At 36.1% G+C, this 21,631-nt stretch overlaps 1 protein-coding gene across 17 annotated transcripts in view; it reads right to left on the reverse strand.

Annotated features, from left to right (window-relative positions):
- Positions 1 to 21,631, reverse strand: part of LOC117218896 (rap guanine nucleotide exchange factor 2) — a 470,857-nt gene that overhangs the window by 35,614 nt on the left and 413,612 nt on the right. The window contains exons 1-2 of one of the 17 annotated variants that reach the window (XM_033467629.2): positions 13,596 to 13,759; positions 841 to 1,107 (exon numbers count right to left, since the gene is read on the reverse strand). The exons of 13 other annotated variants lie outside the window; for them this stretch is intronic. In XM_033467629.2, the coding sequence (XP_033323520.2) occupies positions 841 to 960 (120 nt within the window). In that variant the 5' untranslated portion in view covers positions 961 to 1,107; positions 13,596 to 13,759. Of the gene's footprint in view, positions 1 to 840; positions 2,014 to 13,595; positions 13,760 to 21,631 lie in introns of those variants that run through there. 3 more of the 17 variants (XM_033467628.2, XM_033467630.2, XM_033467627.2) reach the window with 3 other exon arrangements.

The following is a 21,631-nucleotide window of genomic DNA, read 5'->3' on the forward strand; positions in this document are numbered from 1 at the left end:
CTCGAATTCTTTCTAGATAATAGAGGGACTGGTCTACTAAACGATGACTGAAATGCTTTTTTCTTGAAATTTTGCTATTACTTCGAACGACAAGAAGATAAAAATCCCTTGTTTCTTAACTTTGTTATCTGAGCCTACAACGAAAATTTAAATCGTTAACTTATACGCATTTCATCAAAATTCGTTCACGTTGTTACGAATTAAAACAAATTCAACATCGCAAAAATCACAAGTTTCATCACGATTTTCACCAAAAACTGAAAGAAAAAAAAAGCAACTTTTCAACCATCGTCTAGCAGACTAAAATTAAAAAATCAGTATAACCAGTCACTTTGACGTAAATCCGTAAATCTAACGTTAAAAACTGCTTGCATGTTTCATTGCTAACATAAGCACTCGCTGAAGTCCTCGGTCCCTTTTATTTCTCGACACCCGGTACGTCGGACCGCGGTCGTATTTTGCATTCGGCTTTCCAAAAATACGAAAGAAAGCTCGCACTACTTACTAGCAGACGATCGAACAGAGAAATGGGATTTCAGCCGTGAATCACCAGACCTCGTGCAGCGTAAACAGACTTCTTAACAAGCCACGGAGAGAGAGAGAGAGAGAGAGAGAGAGAGAGAGAGAGAGAGAGAGAGATGTAACTCGACGCGGATCTCCGTGTAAATAGTTCCGAGAAATATTCGCGGTGTATGTAAATCGCCTCGGCACGGGTGTCTGGCTCTTTCCCGTCGCCGAAGAGCCAGGCAATCGAAAAGCCGACCGCGGCCGTTAAGAAGATACGGAGACGCGACAGCGATGATAAAAGAGCTTCCTTAATTACGAAAGACGTCGCTTTACCTCGTTGGAGACGACCGATAAGGGCCGGGGAGTGCCGGGCCAGCTTCTGGACAACGAACGACCTTTCCTCTTCCTGGCGACGACTCGAGGTCGCCCGCTTCGATTCATGTGTTTCAACATCTTGTTGATTCGACACTGTTCACGGACCACTGTATCCCGGTCCCATCGTAATTCACTTTGATAAACTCTGCTCGCAAACGCGAGGAGGCACTGTCACCGAGAATCCGAGAGCTACGAAGATCACGGGAACACCTCGCGATCCGCGGGCTAGAAGGATTTACAATTACGTCCGTCGTCGCGGTTTCACTGATCGGCGGTCGAGATGATGGCCCGGAGATCTACGAAGACCGGGCAATTGGAAGTACCGCGATCGCGGATAATTTGCAACGTTCGGGCAACTGGAAGAACGATAGTTAATCAACGCCGTCGTTTCACCGATCGGCGATCGAACGGCGAGCGGAAATCATCGGGGACTATCGGTCCCGCCGGAATCGCCCTTTCACGTACTTTCACGGTGTTTCTCGGTTTTAATGTGGAGCGGATTGGAATCGTGAACGGTGACCAAGGCTGACGTAGAGACTTTTGCTCGGTTCGCTCGCGGAACGGAACGGAACGCGTCGAAAGTAAAAACTTTCCAAGAGACACTCTTGTCCCCGTTCGGACGGTACACTTTGGATGGAACGTCGCCGATAGATTACCGATGTATCACTAGAGGATCGACGATTGATCGGCGATAGGCGATCGCGTCGCGGACAGGGGATCACGGGACTTTCCCCAAATGGAACGCCGGATCGCGGCGACAGTCTGGATCAGAGAGGATCTAGCGCTCCGTCTCCGGCACATCGCGCGCGCGGGTCACGATAAAACTGAATCGTGGTGAACGATCCTTGAGGGCCAAAGAGTGACTCGACTGGTCGTCACGTGACTACGCACGCAGTGACGTAGGAAATCGTTACAACGGTGTCCGCTGACTGATCGTGTGTATAAAATGGGACATCGTTTAACGGGGGGAAATTACGGCGACCGACGAGTACGAAAACTATTTTATCCGTGATTTTATATTTTCGGCGGAGTTTTTTCAAAAATTCTTCTCAGACCGCGGTTCTTTCTTAGAGACGAAGAGAAAGAAAACGATTACGCGTTTTCTTTTTGCGAGAATTTTAACGAATTAGAAAGTAACCTGTTGATGGACTCATATTCTTTTAATATTCTTCTGCTCATTTCTGTCGTAAATACAAAAAATCAGCTTTCTATGTACAGCTTTTGATTAATTTCGTCAAATTGAACTTGACGCGATAAAGCGCGTAAATTCTCATTTAATGATTTCTGGAATTTTAATCGATGAGATAGTATTCTATTTTGAAAAATTTGCTATTTCTTTGAGAAATATATTTTACTGATATCAAAATTTTGATTGCCGCATTCGCGATAATAACGTTTTAACGTTGTTTCAATCAAGAACGCGTGAAAAAATTGATCTAATTGTTGTCTTAAAAATTCGGTTTGTACAACGGAACATGATATTATCCGAAACTATCACCTACGTTTTGAAAAATAAATCTAATGAACATTCATTGAAATGTTGATGAAAATTTTGATTATCATACTGCATCGATTAAAACTTCTATAAATTTTTCATTTTTACTAATTTGCTCTTTATTTTACTATTTTTATGTACTGTTCCTTCCACATATTTACCATTTTTACTAATTCTTTCAATCTAACTGTTATTTCATACATCGCTTGACCATTTCGTTATAAATGCATAAAATCATCGATCTATTTAATAAATAAACAAATTTCTTTGGTCTGTAGTCAGAACACCTTAAAGTCGATCTACATTTCTTAAAAAGTATATTACTTTATAGTGTAGAATATAGAAGTTTTTAATGGAGGAAATATTAGCGTGCCGATGTAAGATGGTTTTTATTATCTTACACAGTTATCGCGCAGAAAATAATTTTTGCAAACGGTGTCACTGCAGAAACATCCTCTACAAGATGTAAAAGGTTTCATCCGGATCGGTCTATCCGTGTCATAGTAATTGCCGGACACACGTAAACGAGGTCGATGAATAACGAGATTTCTGCAATAACAATATTTTTACAAAACAAACCTGAAATTTGTTTGCTAATATTATCTTTCATCGGAGAGTATGGCCGATCTTTCTCGTTTTCCGTACATAATTATCACAATGATTAATAGCGAATATTTTAATTTACGGTCATTGAGATCATAGAGATGGATGAACTTGAATAAATAAAATTTTTAAGCGTCCGTTTAATGTGCAGATTTTTAAAACGCATGAAAAGGTATAAATTAACAAGCTCTAATAGCATCTTTATTTTCTTTTTACAATGAGTTATTTTTCAGTTGACAAAGGAAACTCTTCTTGATAATTTAAAGATGATTGGAATGTCTGATGAACTTTCATCAATTAGATTTTAATTACTGATGAGTTCATTACGACAAGAATAAAATTCAAACGTGAATAGTTCTCTTATTTTTTTCAAGTTATAGGTATGTTTCAGCCAAACTGATGCGAACAGAAATATTCTTATGGTTTCCAATAACTTTTTCAGCTCTCAAATAAATTGTTCGCGAGAAATTTTCTACATCAACGAGACATAAATGTTCCCATGAACTATTTCGATGGCAGAATAATTCACAACAAAGTCGGGAAATGTAAATAAATAAAAAAATGTGTCTTTCGCCCCTCTCGCATACAATAATGAGCAGAAAAAAATGGGGTCATCGTCTGTCAGTCTGTCTCTCGTTGACACTGACAAAAAATTCCTAACATTTGCTTAATTTCTCAACTGTCGCGTCAGAACGGCCTGTTTAAATAAGGTGAATGGAAAGAAATCTCGCGAGCGACTAAAATTAAAACGTAGCAATAGCGAATTACGTAGCGATGACGCTCTGTTCGGTTTCTTCGGTGGCAAAAAAATCGTAGGTGTCTCCTGGGAATGAAAAATAGCACACAGGGCAAAACGTCCAATTTTGCACGCTGAGTTACTTTCGCTTACGTAAGTTATGCCCGCCGGGAAAAATTACTTTTCCGAAATAACACCGGCTATCTATATTTGTACCGATCCTATGCGCGAAATTCAGAATGCCTAGCGGTGTCCGAGTCCCCTAAAACCTCAGAACATTTTGGTATTTCGACGACTTGGTAGATGTGTTTATTGTTCGGATAATTCAGTTCCTTTGGTCGAACGAATTTTATTCACTGTGCGATTGTGTCACATTCGTGCCGAGTGTTCATAAGTTATTCAGATTCTTAGCCAATTAAAATACCTCAAAATTAATGTTACTGTTGTATAATATCACGATTAAATTATCATGATAGAACAGGATTCGCCATATTTTATTTGACCAGGAATTATAATTTATTTGAATTGATTTACTATTTTCATTCGACAATAAATATAAAATGACATTATTTTGTGTGCAATTGAAATAAGTCACTTTGAAATCAATTCTTGTTCGAGTTAATTAAATCGTTTAAAAGCACTAAGAAGTTGCGATGATATTTTCTGTTATTTTATTTGAATTAATTTTTACTTTTGTATGAATTATTTGAAGTTATTAATTTCACTCGACGATTTATTATTTGAATAAAAATCTATCGATAGACAAAAATAAAAGATAAGACAAAAAATTAGTTCATTTGATAGGCAAATAATTATTATTACGAAATATTCAAGCAACTAAATATTATTAGGATTTCTAGCAAGCAGTAGGATTAAAAAGGCAATCATTTAGATTAATCTTAACTTTCTACTTTCAGTTTCCTCGACTGAACTACTTGCAAGAGTTTCGGGGGTTGTCGTTCGGCAGTCGACGTATCAAATTCAAGCATTATAATTAGCTCGAGTCATAAATAATTCTCGATGCAGCTAGATAGAATCTATTGTTCGTATCTATTCGCTACGAGACACCGAAACAAACAACTTTTTTCTTTCACTACATAAATAAGGGTTCGAAGTAAATAAAATAAAAAGAAGCAAAAATAAAAGAGAAATAAATCAAACGAAGCAATAAAAAGTCGAGCTAATATTACAATATTTCTCATTATTCTTTCGTAACTTTTGCGACCTCCAGTCGTCGAGAATTTACAACGTTCGCATAAAAGTTTACGGCGTGTTGTTACGTTGCAACTATAAAAAGAAAGTGTCGGGGAAGTAAACGGTGCGCCGCAACCTATCCATTTAGCGCCGAAACAAGTCCTTACAAAATTCTAGCTGCATGTGATTTTTACGAGCACCGGGAGCCGTAACACATGCTCAAACACGTGTAGAAAGCGACGCCGCCATAACGTCGCCGTATATCTGGGAAAAATTTAGGACTCGGTCCGAAAAATGGCGAGCGATCCACTTGCGAGGTCCGACCTATTTGAGGGTCGAGGGAACGATTGAAAGAGGTACTTGAAATGAAAAACAAAAATGCTTTTAGAGATTTTCTGAATTATAATAATTATCTATTTTGGTATTAACGTGTCGAGCGCCGCGTCGGTCATACGTGGGTGACTCTAATTTTTGACCAATTTTAAAAATTCATTTTGATTGTAATATATTCGAACGAACTGAATTTGACTAGGATATTTCGGATGCTGAAGAGTTCTAATATCATTCGCTATGATAAATTTTAACTTTCTAGTTTTCGGCTCGATCTATTAAATTGCTTCGACTTTGTGGTTGAATTTTAATGGTTTCAATGGACATATAATTGAATAAATTTATTTAATTTCTACATAATTGAAGTAATCCATTTAATTTTTACAAAATTGAAGTAATTTATTTCATCCCTATAAAAAAAATTTAAGTAATTTATTTAATTTCCATAAAGTCGGAGTAATCTATTTTTTAAATAATTTATTAATTTGAATAATTTATTTCTATAAAACTGAAGTAATGTATACTTAATGAAGTAATGTTCGAGATCGTTGAGTTGCCAGTCGAACTATAATATTAAAGGAAACACAAATTATGCGTCTGCAAGCCGTAATAAAATTAGTTTTCTCGTATTATTTGTAAAATGAAAATAATACAGTATTTCAAGCAATTCGTTATCTGAAACGATTATCTGTCATTTTCTCTGAAATAATGATCGATGAATAATAATCATTTTCGAACTCTGATTTTCCCTCTTTCGTTGCATCGTCGACCGTCTTTCGTGTATCAGATTTAACGTGAAATCGACATTTTAATCAGTCATATTAACCACTATTTTCTGTCGCGTATAATGCATTACGTGCATTATACATATAACAATGCTCGCCGTCAGACGTTGATCCGTGGGAATGACAAAGGGTATCGATCGGATAATACGGCTATGGTTATGATTATCCGTTGGATAATTATGTTAAGCCGCTCTAAAGGAATAATTACAGGGATGAGCATTATGGATATTTACATGTATACGCACAATGACTTTGGCAAGCGTTGTTTATTCAGCAGATATTGCATACCCAATTTCCTTTTTTACGCGACTTTCTCGTGCACGAAATTACGTGCTTCGGATAACAAAAAGCGAGTCCAAATGCACAGTAGGTAGACTGCGGACTTTTATGCAAGATAAAAATTTGTTGCAATCGTTGTAAGACGCAAGAGCCAATTAGTAACATCTTAATATTTTTAACAATATTTGTAGTAATAATTTTGTGACAATTTTATTAGAATGAAAGAAACGCATTGAAACTCTAATTCTTCTAATCTTATTTTTTCATAAGATTATTATTTTATATTATTTTATTTCATATTATTATTTTGTCATAAATGCATAAAATTCGCAGAGTCTATTGATTATTTTCATTTCTGGTAAACATAAACATGTACGAAGAGTTTGATACACCGCGATCTTTACGTAATTTCTAATATAAATATAATCGAAGTGCCGGCAATGTGATCAGAATTATAAATAACGTAAAGAGTAGATATTTCTTTGACTATACATTTGCATTTCGGTGAACGCTCGAGGAAAGAAAGACGAAAGACGAACCGGCGAAGGAAATCAGTGTAACTCTTCGACAGCAAGACAATAGAGTCGGTTCGCCGCACGAAAGCACATCTAAATCCCCGAAGCAATTCCCAGAGAAATTAACCCGCCCACATAAGGGTTGATGAGGCAATCAAGAGCGAATCAAACGAGCAGCCAGCCGGCTGATCACGAAAAACGTGCGCGCGAGAGAAAAATTCCTCGGTGGCCACGAGTGGGAGAGTAGGGTGGCCCTTATGAAACATTTCCCTAAAATATTTACACGACAATCTCGAGCGGCGGCGGCGGCGGCGCTCAACAGTGTTTCAAAATGGGCGTCTGACCGCTCAAAACTACGTTTCAACTTAAAAGCAGATAAGTCATGGAAAATAAGCTGGATTAATGATAATTATAACTCCACAGAATTGTTCTCTCTAAAAATTTGAAATACTTAAAATTAAAACGGAATTATTCGAGTTATTTTGTTTACGCTTCCTGATAAAAATACGCAGCTTTCTCTGCAAAATCTCTGAAATTTATGATACAATTTATGTATTTTTATTGAGCATCGCCTATTACGAGAAAAGAAAACATCGACCGCTAAATGGCACCCTTCTAGACAGAAGAGAAACTGTCGACTTCGGTATACAGGTTATTCCGTTTAAATAATTTTCATGAACAAATAATAGCCAAATGTACGATCCTCGAGGATTTAGAAACACAAAAAGCATGGAAAATGATCGGAACTGAGACTCGTTCGCGGCCAGATTTCTCGTTTTAAAGCATCGTGCGCGGCGGGGCGCGGCGGCTGGGCCGCGCGGAGAATTATTAAGACGAACAACGCTCTTGGCCTGCGAAAACGGAGGAAGGAAAAATCTAGTGACGAATGCAGCCGCATGAACTGTCTCCGGGGGCTGCATTACCGTGGATTTGTACGGTCGCTACACGGATGTACGAGCTAAAAATTTCCTCCGGTCGGACCTCCGCGGACAAACATCGGAGGGCTGGCGACGCGGAGCACGCATATTCAAACGCGTTTCTCCGGCGCCTGTCTACTTTATTTTCGGTTCTTCCTGCGGCCCCTCGTCTCGGCACCATTGGCGTCACGCGACCGGCCAACGAAAAACTCGTCGCAAGAAACACCCGTGAAATTCCGTTCCCGACGCGATGCATCCCGACGACCGAGAATCCGCTTCTCTTTCTCGCGATTTGAGATCCGTTCCGGATACGTTTGGCTGCGAATCGAACGGACACGGCCGTCGATCTCGACGATGACGAAACGACTAAAATTATTGTTGCACCAGTTAGCTGTTTTAATACCATGCGAAAAGTGTATGCAAGCTACTACTGTAATTGTAGTGTGGATGTTATTATTAACATTTTAATGATTTTAACAGTATTATTATTAACATTAATGATTTTAACAGTATTATTATTTAGTATTTTGTTACGAAAAAGTACCATTACGTAATTTTAACGAAATCAAAGCTATTATATTTCTATTTATATTTCTATGCTAGAAATAATAGAAAATAATTTAAAAATAATAGAAAATAGAAATATACAAATGTAACGTTTTTTTAAGTTTTTGTTCAAATATCACTAAAACTGTGCAAGTTACTTCAAGTCTATAATTATTTGCACCTATTTACTTTGATATTGTTTATTGAATTATATATTTTACAAACGTGTTGTATTTAAACAAATTATGAAGAAAAGCAAGCATATAAAGTATAATTACCGAAATTTATACACTTTTCAAAATCGTATGAAACAATAAATGTTTCATTGATATGAAATAATTACGAGAAATCAGCAAAAAGAACAGGGAGACTTTAGGAAACACAAAAATTATTTGACTATGTGTTCCACTGCTAAATACATAGTAGTCGCACATCAGAATTGAGCACAAGTATGTTGTAACAACATGTAAATGATAATTAAAAATCGTTTCTATTGTAAACAAAGGGTTCAAATTTAATCATCGAATGGTAAACAACAAAAGCTTCACTGAACTTTTCTTTCGTTATTATCATTCTTAGATTTCTGTCTTAGATTCTTAGAATTCTGTCGACTTCATTATACATTGTATATGTTTATTGCACCATATCCCGTGTTAATATCAATTATAGTCTCCTCGTATTACACGAATTGGTTAGAATCACAGCGCTTACACTGCGCGAATACCGTCCAAAATTTCCAGAAGCAAATTATTAAGCTAATCGGAGAAGTACATACATACATATATGAGCCGTTTATTTTGAAAGTAGCATAAGTCACTTTTTCAAAAAAGTCGAGTTGATGGTAACACTAATTACAATTGAACGGTATCTTTTCATTTTAAAAAAGTTTGCAATCAATAAGTTGAGAACTATTGACATTTGTTCGAGAGAAGTTTTGCTAATTAACGGTATAACAAACATGTTTATATTGAAAGTGGCGTAAGTCGCTGTACTCAGGAAATTAATTGCGCGGCTTAGTGTAAAGGAAATCGAAACGTGTGATAAGTGTGTGTGAAGTATTGTTTTGAATTATTTTCAGTACTTTTAAAAAAGTTGTGATCACTGGACTTATTTTTATAAGTGCGAAAGAGAATAGTGCAGTTTTGTAAATTATATTATAGTGATGTGGCGGCTACCTCCAGACCCGCCAGCAGATGGCTATAAAATGTTTTATAAACTAACTTTAGATGAAAAAGATGAATTTCTAACTTTGGATTTGTCACCAAAAAGAGGAAGACCTAGGCGTTGTTCACAAATAGAAATGGATCCGTTATACGTTGGATCTCGTCCTGTTTCTTCAGCAAAATACAAAGACACGATGGACTTGCTTAATTATATACCCCCAATATACCACAGTTATTTAAAAAAATTTGAAACAAAACACGATTTCCGAAGACTTAATCACTCCTATCGATGACGAAAATTAAATTGAACCGATGTATTTTCATATAAATTACTTATACTTATGTTTCAAAATGTACTAATTATTTTTGTATTTTATGAATATTAAAATAAAAAATACTTAAATCAAACCTTTATATTAAATATGTTCATGGTATAAATTATTATTATATATGTAATTTATTCAACAATTTGAGTAAATCACTGTCCTTTCAAAACATCACTTCAGTAAAATACGTCGGACAAAATTAATATATGTCAGTCATTTTTCTAAACTATTTATTTTGAAAGTGGCTTAAGTCACTTTATCGTAATGAAAAGTGGTGATTTTTTAATGTTTATACGAAATTATTTATACTGAGAAAAATATCAGTATCCTGAGATAACAAATACAAGTAAATCTTCTCGAAAGTTAGCATCCATATTTTTAAACGTGTTAAAACGCAAACCGACTTAAAAACAAAATGACTTATGCCACTTTCAAAATAAACGGCTCATATGTAGTGTACGTGTTCCTATACATTTCGAAAATGCATCGAAGTTTCTAGGTGAAACGAAAGATAACGAAGCTCGCTAAAAGCCTTGAGCGCTACAAACATTTACATATTAATTAGGCCAGATTATTTAGAGTTACTGATGCGCGGTCGTGTTCTCGAAGGGGGTGCTAACAATAAGAAGCGCACGATCAAAATATAGACACAACTATAAGAAGAGTTGTTTTCTGGTTACAGTCTACCGTGCGTACAAATATAGCGCGGTGAACTGTGTTGTTACTAGGGCTCGTGATATGCAGTTACATGATCATCAACCTCATGACCATGATTCACTGCATCATATCCAATACTGCCGCGCACCCCTGCCAGTACTAAGCGAGCATTTATGTTTCTAAACACGCTCGAAAACTGTTCGCAGCTCTGGACACAATAATTTCTCCTTAATTCGCGATCAGATCGCGCACAGAAGTGGACAATTTGTGAAGAGGAGACACGATTATTGGTGCCTCGCTTTTATAGTTGTCGACAATCGGTAACTATGAAATCGAGCCACAAGGATATTTGATTATGAAAGAAATAAAAAAAATAATCGTGTCTCCGCTTCCCAAATTGTCCATTTTTGTGCGCAATCTGACCGCGAATTAGGGAGAAATTATTGTATTTACTAGGATGACTTGGGTGCAGATTTAGGGGATGCAATGGCGTGCAAAATCGCAGCAATGATTCAGTGAAGATTTATTTTCTCCTTAAGCGATTGATGCAGCATATTTAATACGTGTATAAATTGTCTTAGAGTAAAATTTTCACGATTTTCCTACTCTCTACAATATTAAAATTTTCAACGCGATTAGAAAAGTTCGTTCGGAACGCGACCATATTTTCGTGTAAATTCGTGAAACACAATCGAAAGTAACCACGGCGAACTGGTTTGTTTCTCAGATAATACGTACTTGTAGGTTGAAGAGTATACGCTCGAAAGCAGTCACGATAACAATCCACTCGGTTCAATAACCATAATCAAAATGAACTTGAATGAAGCCTATGACGCAATCGTGTAATAATTCCAGTGGCAGCCATGAATCGACGAATTCAACTGCAATTCGAGGAAAACAAAGGGCTCTTGTTCTCTTAGTCGGCGGTTTGTTCAGATAACTATTCTAAAATTGCACTTGATCGAGCAGATAACACGAACGGAGGATAAATGAGCGTCGTAGGAAAGCGGAATGAGATTGAAATTCCGGAAGATTACTTTCCGCAGTCTTGTTTCGACGGACAACTAATTCGCTGATTTTCGCGTCGACGCGTGACCATGATTAGGCGAAAAGCTATTCGGTGCACTAATAAAATTTTGATGGTCGATTAAACGATCTCAGATACAAATTTTCTTGAACCATAAGCGACTGATCCTAAGGAATGTTAAAAATAAATAACCTCAAGATTTATCTTTGTTCACCGTGTTCCGCGATGCAACCCGTTCACATTGCACCGCATAATCAGCAGAGAACCATCGAAATATCCAACGGCAGGTCTGTCGGCCTAAACTCAACCACGCGTTCACTTCGGACTAGGAAAGCACCGAGCATAAACCGAACTTTTCTTCGGAAAAGTGACGAGGAGGTTGCGATGTCTAGACTAGATTGCGGACGCGTTTCGCGCGAATTGAAAGCCTCGCGGTCCGTTTTCTGGAATCACTGTTGCATCGCTCGTTGCATCATCAGCCGCTAAATTAATATTTCGAACGAAACCGTCAACCTACTAACCGCATGATATTGTTATAACCTTGTGTTATAACCTTGGAGTTATAGTCGACTACAGTCGATTATAATAATCGGAATATCGTCGATTCGCCATTTTTCTTGTTTTAGCTGTGAACGACGTGCATACGCGTCATAAGGAAATGGCAATTTTTACATCTTGCAACAAAAATACTTCTCCTACGATTTAGGTTATTTTATAGGCTTGCGAAATATATTCATAAATTTCGCACATTTTAGAATAATTTTAAAACAACCTGCCCGAAAAAACTGCACCCAGGGTGATCGATAGAAACGCATACAAAATTGATCTTAAGAACAGATCGATGCAGATGAGTGGTTAAACAGTCTGCCGGCGTTTACGCATCATCATCGACGATACGACACGTACGACACCGCCTTTTTTTTTTATGAGTTTCTTAGGGACCGTGTATCATTTTTTATACTCGTGATTACTCGGATATGTCAGTTAAATACGATCGCTAATCGGCAGATTGTTGTATGTATGATTTCATGAAACCATGAAATATTATTGTTACTATCGATACGAAGTGAGAAAACAATTTTCATGTAAAATTCATACATGTGTAGTAGCAGCTTTTATAAACAATTGGTATATTTCAAGAACAAGCTTCCTTTCCGATCTCTCGTAAAAAGCTACAGTTTCTCAAGTTTCGTTTAAACAATTGTTTATTATTTTATTGCTTATTTATTATTTTAATTCTCTGGAATAGGACGATATAGTTTAGTACCAACTATAATTTCATTCGAAACAATACGCGACCGCAAACGAACGAGGAAAGATAAAAAATAATTTGTCCTCTTCTCTGCATCATATTATCTTGAATCTGTGTCAGCGTATCTTATTTTTAATTCGTTCAATAAATGACTGCAAAACGACGTAACATCAGGATCAATAACCAATAACGTACTTAACAAATTCTTTTGCTTATCTCCCGATATATTTACAGAATCTCCATGCAACAATTTTAATTTGTTACTAATTAGGCGCCCATCGAAATCTGTTTATCTCTATATAAATCTGTCTTAAACATTTAATCAAAAAAACTTTTCACTTGCTTTAAAATCAAATCTGTTTTAAACATTTTACCATTTGGAAACTTTTCATCCCCTTCTTAATCCAATGAATAATTCTTTCTCTTTACTGCTTCTAGTAGCCATATTGCTACAAACTGTGTTATATTTTAGCACCCATGATTGCTATACTTGGAAACTATACTCTTACTTTAATTTCAAAGGTACGAATATCATCGATAGTTAGCAGATTTTCTTCGATATCTTAATAAAGAGTCTGACGCGAAGTTTTAGTGCAGTAGATTAAGGAACAACGCTTTTCTTCCTCGACACAACGACAACGTAACTACGCTATGAAGAGGCGGAATTATGCATAGCCTAAAATGCGCTTCGATTATTATTATCCCGTCCATTATCATTCAGAATAATTATAAGACCATAGAATGATCAAGAAAACACGACGCGAACGAAAAACAACATTGATGCAACAAAGAGCGAACGAGGAGACGTCGCCGGTAAGAAGAATTAGCGTTGAGAACTTTGAACGGTATTTCGAAATTGATAAAGCGAAATGCGAAGTTTTTCCTTACGGTCACGGAAACTACGTTCTGCGTATGCCATAAATACATCGAATCCACAAGCCTAACAACGAGGTGACACTTTACGGTACAATCGGCGCGCGCGCGATCAATATGCATCGATCGTTAGATCTACATGCACGTATGTACAGTACATCGCGTTGTTCCGTCTAGGCGAATCGACAGACGAAACGCGACTGATGCCGCTCGTCTCCCATGCTGCCGATAAGCCCGCTATCTTCTCCGCGGATGTTAATTTTTCATCTGCTCTTCTTTTTTCAGCGTGTCACGTGCACCACCACACATTGCCAAACGGCTCGTGCAACGAAGACGTCTGTGCTTTCCGTGCCAGGGCACAGCATGACATTTCAGCGATCCAGCGCGCGATGATCAATTTCACCGGGAGAATGGACAAAATTGAGGAAAAACGTTTCCACGGAATCTAATTAATGTTGTTAAGCGGGCATGGTTGGGCATTGTTCGAATAAATTCTTCGCATGAAATTTTATTCAAGCAACGTTTCGAACAAATTCATCGGATTCATCCGAATAGCATTTCGAGTATAATAAATTATTCGAATGAATAATTATTAGAGATTATATAATTATTAGATTATTGATTGAATAATAATATAATTATTATTTATAATTATCATTATTATATTAATGAATTATTATTATTATTATTATTATTATTATTCAGAATAATATTCTGAATAGCATTGCGAGTATAATAAATTATTCGAATCGAGTTTAATTCGGATTTATTCGAATAGCATTTCGAGTATAATAAATTATTCGAATAAAGTTTAATTCGGATAACATTTGAGATATATTAATGGATTTACAGTTTTGCTCTTTAATCAACAGTTTCACTTATCTCAGCCTTATAATTGATTAATAGGCAATTTTGACGATATGTAACGAACAAAAGATTTACTAGAATATTTATTTTCTTTAATATTCGATTCGCTAAATATATCGAATAAATTCTTCGAATAAAATATGATTCGCACGGATATTTCGAATAAATTGTACGAACAAAATTCTGTTCGTTATTCTACCAAAATATGGCTAGCCGAAATCTAAAATTCCGAAGACGTTAAAAGAATTTTAATAATATTGCTACGCTATCTTCGATTCATCAAAATTATTAAGAGAAACAATTCGTCTTGATTTAATTTCTGTTTCTTACAATCGTCTTGGAAAAGTGTTATTTTGCATAGAGATATGCAGCCTAGTTATTTAGTGCATGAGTTATCTGTGCAGAATTTCCTGTTGGTTTTAATGTTTTAACGATGACTCTTTCGAGCGTGCTCCAGTTCACAGTTGATCATCAGAATAATTTAAGAAGCCATTTTGAAATATCGTAGATTTTAGGAAATTAAAGAATTAATCTCTTCCGCAAGTTTTAATTATGGAGCTTCGAATACAACGACTAAATTACTGTTATTTTATTGTTTGCAAGGACAATTGTTCGGCAATCAACGCATTAAAGACAACGATCTATCTCTGGTGTAAACATTTACCAAAGATTTATACTCGCCAGAGAAAAGCGGGAGGTCAGTTTTTGTTATTGCTAATTCGTGTAATTCCTTGACCTCGATCGATAATAATAAAACGGCGAACGCTCTGCTATTATTTAGCCTGTTTTTCATTCTTTCATAAACGCAGGACGCGAGTACGCGTCGCATCGCCGCACGCACGAGTACGCGAACGTAGATAAGTGTGAATAGAAAGTTGAAAATTTGATTTATATACGAGTATAGGTGAACGTCACTGTCTGTCGTCGTGGCATCGATGAACGATTGATACCTGTTCACACGCGAGCGTTACATGGCCGATCGGCATTCCTGTCCATTTACACCATCACGTCTACACACACACACATAGCACACTTATGCTCCATTTCCTTTGTTTCCTCCTGCTCTTTGTTGCGGTGTGAATACTTTGGCTGATGGATGACTAAGTAATTCCGAATTGGCTTTTATCCGTTTCACGATGCGAATGCGAGGATGTTACAGCTATATTGTGAACCTTCATGGAAAATGCAAAGTTTTTGTATGGCTCGCAAGCAACAATAATGACACGAAACTGCGTTAATTCCTCATTTTTCTGTTCCGCGAAATTATTAAGCGATTCTATCAATCGTTTAATTTCTATTAGAAATTATTCCGTTAGAAATCCTATTCTCTGAAATTTACAAATTAATGAGAAGCTTCCTCGCTCTGTCAAGAAAAAGGGAATCGATATAGTTCGTCTGTTGAAGACAACGCTTTTTTAGTTAAAATTAATCGATGCGCGTTGCTTTACAGTGCTGGAAAGATGATTCGATTCTGCACAGATTCGATGCTAGCCCGTGTTTATATAATTATTTAATAATGTCCCATGGGAAAGACTTCTCATAATTCCAATAATTATGTGACAAAGAATCGGCCATTTGACCGTGCTGGGTTTAGCGTTAATTCAATTTCTGATAGGGTTTCAATCCCGGCCATTCCAATTACGAGCATTGCCGATAAAACAACGAAAGGCGTGCCGCTGCCACTGCCGGCAGCGTGGAATGCAAAGGGTTAACCCGCCTTGAAATAGGGTGAACGACACTAAACAGAGCTGTCCTCGTGCAATGCGCAGCGCGATGTTTTAATACTCCGTGTAATGGAACGAAATTGTCGCGAAATCATCGCGATGTTGTATAATTATAATCGTCGCAAATAATAATCGTCGATTTCGTTTTACTGGATTTTCCATTAAAAATGATATAATACTCAATTTAATGGGAATAATGATCTACGGAACGAACAACAGATCATGTTGAAATTCTTCGCTTTAAAAGGTTACATTGAGATGTAACGTCGGTGCTTCAGCCAATGGACCGATCAGTCGTTGAACCAATCAAGAGACATTACCGAAAGAATTTGCTAATGCGTTTGTTGCTTGCCGAGGAGAACGACGTGGGAATCTTCGAGGTTTTCTAAGATGTTTAATTGCAAAGACTGCTGCTACACTTTGGTACATTACATCGTATGCGTTTAATGAATTAGCAATTTTACGGATTATAATGCGTGCGAGATTGAAAGCAATCGTGAATTGGAAAATTGGAAAATTAACATAGTCAGCAAAGAGAGTAGTAGACAAAAATCGGCCAATGAGAAACTACGAGTGCCGATATTATTTGACGAACGTAATGACTGACGATTTAACCCTTTGCAATCGAGACTATTTTCATTCCAAAATGAAGCCATTTGTTTCGACCTACAGCATTTAAATTTGATACCAACGTTTTTATTTTATACATTTGAAATTGAATACGTATGCTGATGGAAAAAACTTCTCTCTATTATTTGACAATTTATCGAATACAGACAAATTTAATAATGTGACAATTCTTTTAAAACAGTGTAGCAATTTTTAGCGACGTCTCAGAGTCGCCACTCGAGTGCAAAGGTTTAATAATTCGTTTACATAGCTCCGCTATGTAAATGAGATTTGAATGCTAATTTGTACGCGAATCTATTATAATTTTCTATCTATTATAATTTTATTAAGATTCGCAGAACGTAAGTGTGTCGAAAATGTGATTGATATCGTACAACATTACTTTGGAATTTTAATTTAATTAAATAGCATTCTTTAGTTTACGCAATTTTTTAGGCTGTCGACAGTCAAGCGTTATCCATTTAATCAGAACACAATTGTTGTTTCATTCACAAAGCTCGCTTTAATCTGGGCACGTCTGAAATGACATTATTTGAAGTACAAAACTCTCTTACCCAAAGATTTATTTTCGTAATATTCTGATATCACATCTAAAAAAATTTTATTCAAGTTCTCTATTAAGAGTTAACGTATCGAAATAATACAATGATTAGATAATGGAACGTTCGGATACCAGAATATCGTGAAAATAAGGGAGTCTCTACTGTATTATTCTAAATAAACACGTTATTTTATTCTAGAATTATTTGCAATAATTATTTGAGATTACTGACATGTTCAGTGACATTTCTGCAAGACAAAAGTCCCGACACGACGATGTTAGACGATTATCCGATAATAAGAAACATGTTTCTGAAGAATAACACCCCTCTTTCATCTTCCGCAACAGCGGAACAATTGTTTTCTTTCACGACAATATTAGATTAAATTTTCTTGTTATACATCATCTTGAGAATTACTTCTGTTGTCATATTTGAAATAAAAAGTAACCAAATAATTCATTATTTGAAATTGCTATCAGTTCAAATGGATCGATATCATTTTTACTTTCAAATAACAGCGTTCAAAATAATGCTTTTCGACGTGAACTATTTCAAATAGTTATTTCTTATTTTCATTTCGAATAGCCCAGATCTGTTCGAATTGTATTCCGAATAAATTTGTCTCCCAGTTAGTTCAAACAATCGTCGTTCTACTGTATCATTTTCCGGCATTGAATTCCGACCGCATTTTACGCACTTTCGCACAGTGTGAGCAAACCTTAACGCGTTCCGTTTCAGTTCGACAAGGGAGGACACGTCGGATCCGGGGATAGAGCGCGATGGCAGAGGCAATCTTTAATGTGTATTATGCGACGACGGGCAAAGCGTAGCCCATAATCAACGGAGCGTGTTGCGATAGTGTTGGCCTGTTCCGTCGATGCATCGTGTGTCGATGTGCCGGCGCAGGTTTTGTCCGTTGCACAGGTGTATCGAGAGAGTCGTGCACCGAGGAAAAAGATATCTGGGTCGAGCGTGTACGCTTCAACGGCGGCGTTCTCGTTGCCCCAACGGAATTTTAAATGCGCCGTTTTTATTGTTAAAGCGATTGCGAAATCGTTCTGTTGCGCCCGTGTTATCTACCAAGCGCGAATATCGGAGAAAGCTCCGCGCGACGAGCCCGGCAAGACTTTTTGGCAAAAGTCGACCAGTTTCTGATATCTTCGATCACGAGTTTCAGATACGAGCCATTTCGATTTGGACACTTCGTCTACCGAACAGTTTTCTAACAGTCCCTTTCACATGCTCATTACCACCGCAATATGAGCCGTTTATTTTGAAAGTGGCATAAGTCACTTTGTTCTTAAGTCGATATATTCAAGGATTTGCGTTTTAACACGTTTAAAAATATGGATGCTAACTTTCGAGAAGATTTACTTGTATTTGTTATCTCAGGATACTGATATTTTCCTCAGTATAAATAATTTCGTATAAACATTAAAAAATCACCACTTTTCATTACGGTAAAGTGACTTAAGCCACATTCAAAATAAATAGTTTAGAAAAATGACTGACATATATTAATTTTGTCCGACGTATTTTCACTGAAGTGATGTTTTGAAAGGACAGTGATTTACTAAAATTGTTGAATAAATTACATATATAATAATAATCTATACCATGAACATATTTAATATAAAGGTTTGATTTAAGTATTTTTTATTTTAATATTCATAAAATACAAAAATAATTAGTACATTTTGAAACATAAGTATAAGTAATTTATATGAAAATACATCGGTTCAATTTAATTTTCGTCATCAATAGGAGTGATTAAGTCCTCGGAAATCGTGTTTTGTTTCAAATTTTTTAAATAACTGTGGCATATTGGGGGTATATAATTAAGCAAGTCCATCATGTCTTTGTATTTTGCTGAAGAAACAGGACGAGATCCAGCGTATAACGGATCCATTTCTATTTATGAACAACGCCTAGGTCTTCCTCTTTTTGATGACAAATCCAAAGTTAGAAATTCATCTTTTTCATCTAAAGTTAGTTTATAAAACATTTTATAGCCATCTGCTGGCAGGTCTGGAGGTAGCCGCCACATCACTATAATATAATTTACAAAACTGCACTATTCTTTCGCACTTATAAAAATAAGTCCAGTGATCACAACTTTTTTAAAAATACCGAAAATAATTCAAAACAATACTTCACACACACTTATCACACGTTTCGATTTCCTTTACACTAAGCCGCGCAATTAATTTCCTGAGTACAGCGACTTACGCCACTTTCAAAATAAACATGTTTGTTATACCGTTAATTAGCAAAACTTCTCTCGAACAAATCTCAATAGTTCTCAACTTATTGATTGCAAATTTGTTTAAAATGAAAAGATACCGTTCAATTGTAATTAGTGTTACCATTAACTCGATTTTTTTGAAAAAGTGACTTATGCCACTTTCAAAATAAACGGCTCATATTATACGCTACGTTTTAGTGGCGTACAAAAAGATACGATAAAGTCTCCCTAATTGACGCTCGGATTGTGCACAAAAGTGGACAATTTGGGAGGACGAGATACGATTATTCGAGCCTTGCAGTTAGTCTTTATAGTTACCGATTGTCAACGATTATAAAAAACGAGTCGCAAGGCTCGAACAATCGTATCGGCGACAATTAGGGAGACATTACTGTAGTCATTGTAAATCTTATACGCAACGTTATTTACGCTCATAGTATGTAGCATTGTATTCAAGGATTTTCCATGACTTGTCTACGTTGAATAATTTTAATATTTTATTGTATAAGACGTGCGTCACATTTAATACAATAATTTAATAATGAAGGTAGGCAGCGAAAATTTGTGATAACGTACGTGTTCAAGTCGAAGGCCATAATGCCATACGAACGGCCATAATTCAATAAATTATGGAACAACTTCTTATGGAACAGTTCTTTCTCACTGAACTCATTAACGTTTATGTCAGCGCAGTCTGCTCATCGTTCTTTTTTTTTAACAAATAAACCTACATTACATGACTAAACATTTGGAATTGTGTAACATGTATTTATGTAGATAGCGAATAATATAATGTTAGTGTATAATCTAATATCTGTGTTCACAAATATAGTATACACATTGTTATGTAATGTTAGCATTGTTGCATAAGCAACTATACATATAGAGGGTGTTCGATTTTCATCTATAAATGAAAATAACTCGTTAATTACACACCGCATGAAAAATGTTTCCCATAGAAATTAAATGGTTTCGAGGGGGACACGAGATGACATAATTCATTTTTCTGTAAGTGGACGCGTACAGGGCAAATGAAGGTCAAATTTGTTTCGTACGACCTCACAATATTTGTATTTAAATAATTGTGTAGATATTGACTGCTTTAAGGCGACTTTGCTCTGTATAATTAAGGTTACAGTAACAATTTGTCGTGCAGACGACAATCCCAAATCATAAAATGTTCGATATTTTTAACGGTCAAAAAATGTAATCCAACGTCATGTAAGTAAAATCCGTGAAACATGATCGTTACTAATTGATTTTTTATCAATATAAAACACTAATCTAGTATCATCAATATTTAAGATTATTATAGGATAAATTATACACTATATTGGAGATTATATTATATTTCTATTATACATCTCTACATTATAGATACACATATTGTGGAAATAAAATAATATTTGCAATTAATATAACGTTCTGCCAGAACAACAAATTGAATACTCTATTGTCCTAGAATTTATAGATTTATAGAATAGAATATTATAAGAAAATATTTTTAATACTACATTATGCACTTATGATATCCACGGATTTTTGGGACACAAAAGAATCTGTATATTAACAAAAATTAATAACATTTCAACATTACTTTTGCCATAAGAAATTTTCTAATCGATTAATTGTAATCAATCCTTAAATCTGGTTTTTCTCGAATAATCTATGAAAATTAAGATTTGCATAAAGATCCATCATCGAGTTCCGGTAAGTGAAAGGGTTGACATCGTCGACAAAGTGTAAGTTTCTCGCCGGTTGTGCGCGTAATAGTTAATTAACGGCCTAAGAAACTGCCAAGCGGCTGAAACTCCGTCGCTGCGCGCTGGTGGAATGAAGTATTGCGAGTTTTATTAATTTGGGACCAGTTTCTTTGAATACATTTGTGATAAACTTTTCGTTCTATACAGGGTGAACCATGCAACGTGATCAGCTTAATTTATTCTATTCCTAATGACTCGATTCGAAACTTCTTGCACTAAAATAACATTGTTTAAGGAGAGCCTTTAAATATGATTGTACCAAAGTTTTTGCTAACCCTTT

This window comes from Megalopta genalis, unplaced genomic scaffold (assembly GCF_051020955.1).
Source record: "Megalopta genalis isolate 19385.01 unplaced genomic scaffold, iyMegGena1_principal scaffold0020, whole genome shotgun sequence".
Taxonomy (NCBI): domain Eukaryota; kingdom Metazoa; phylum Arthropoda; class Insecta; order Hymenoptera; family Halictidae; genus Megalopta; species Megalopta genalis.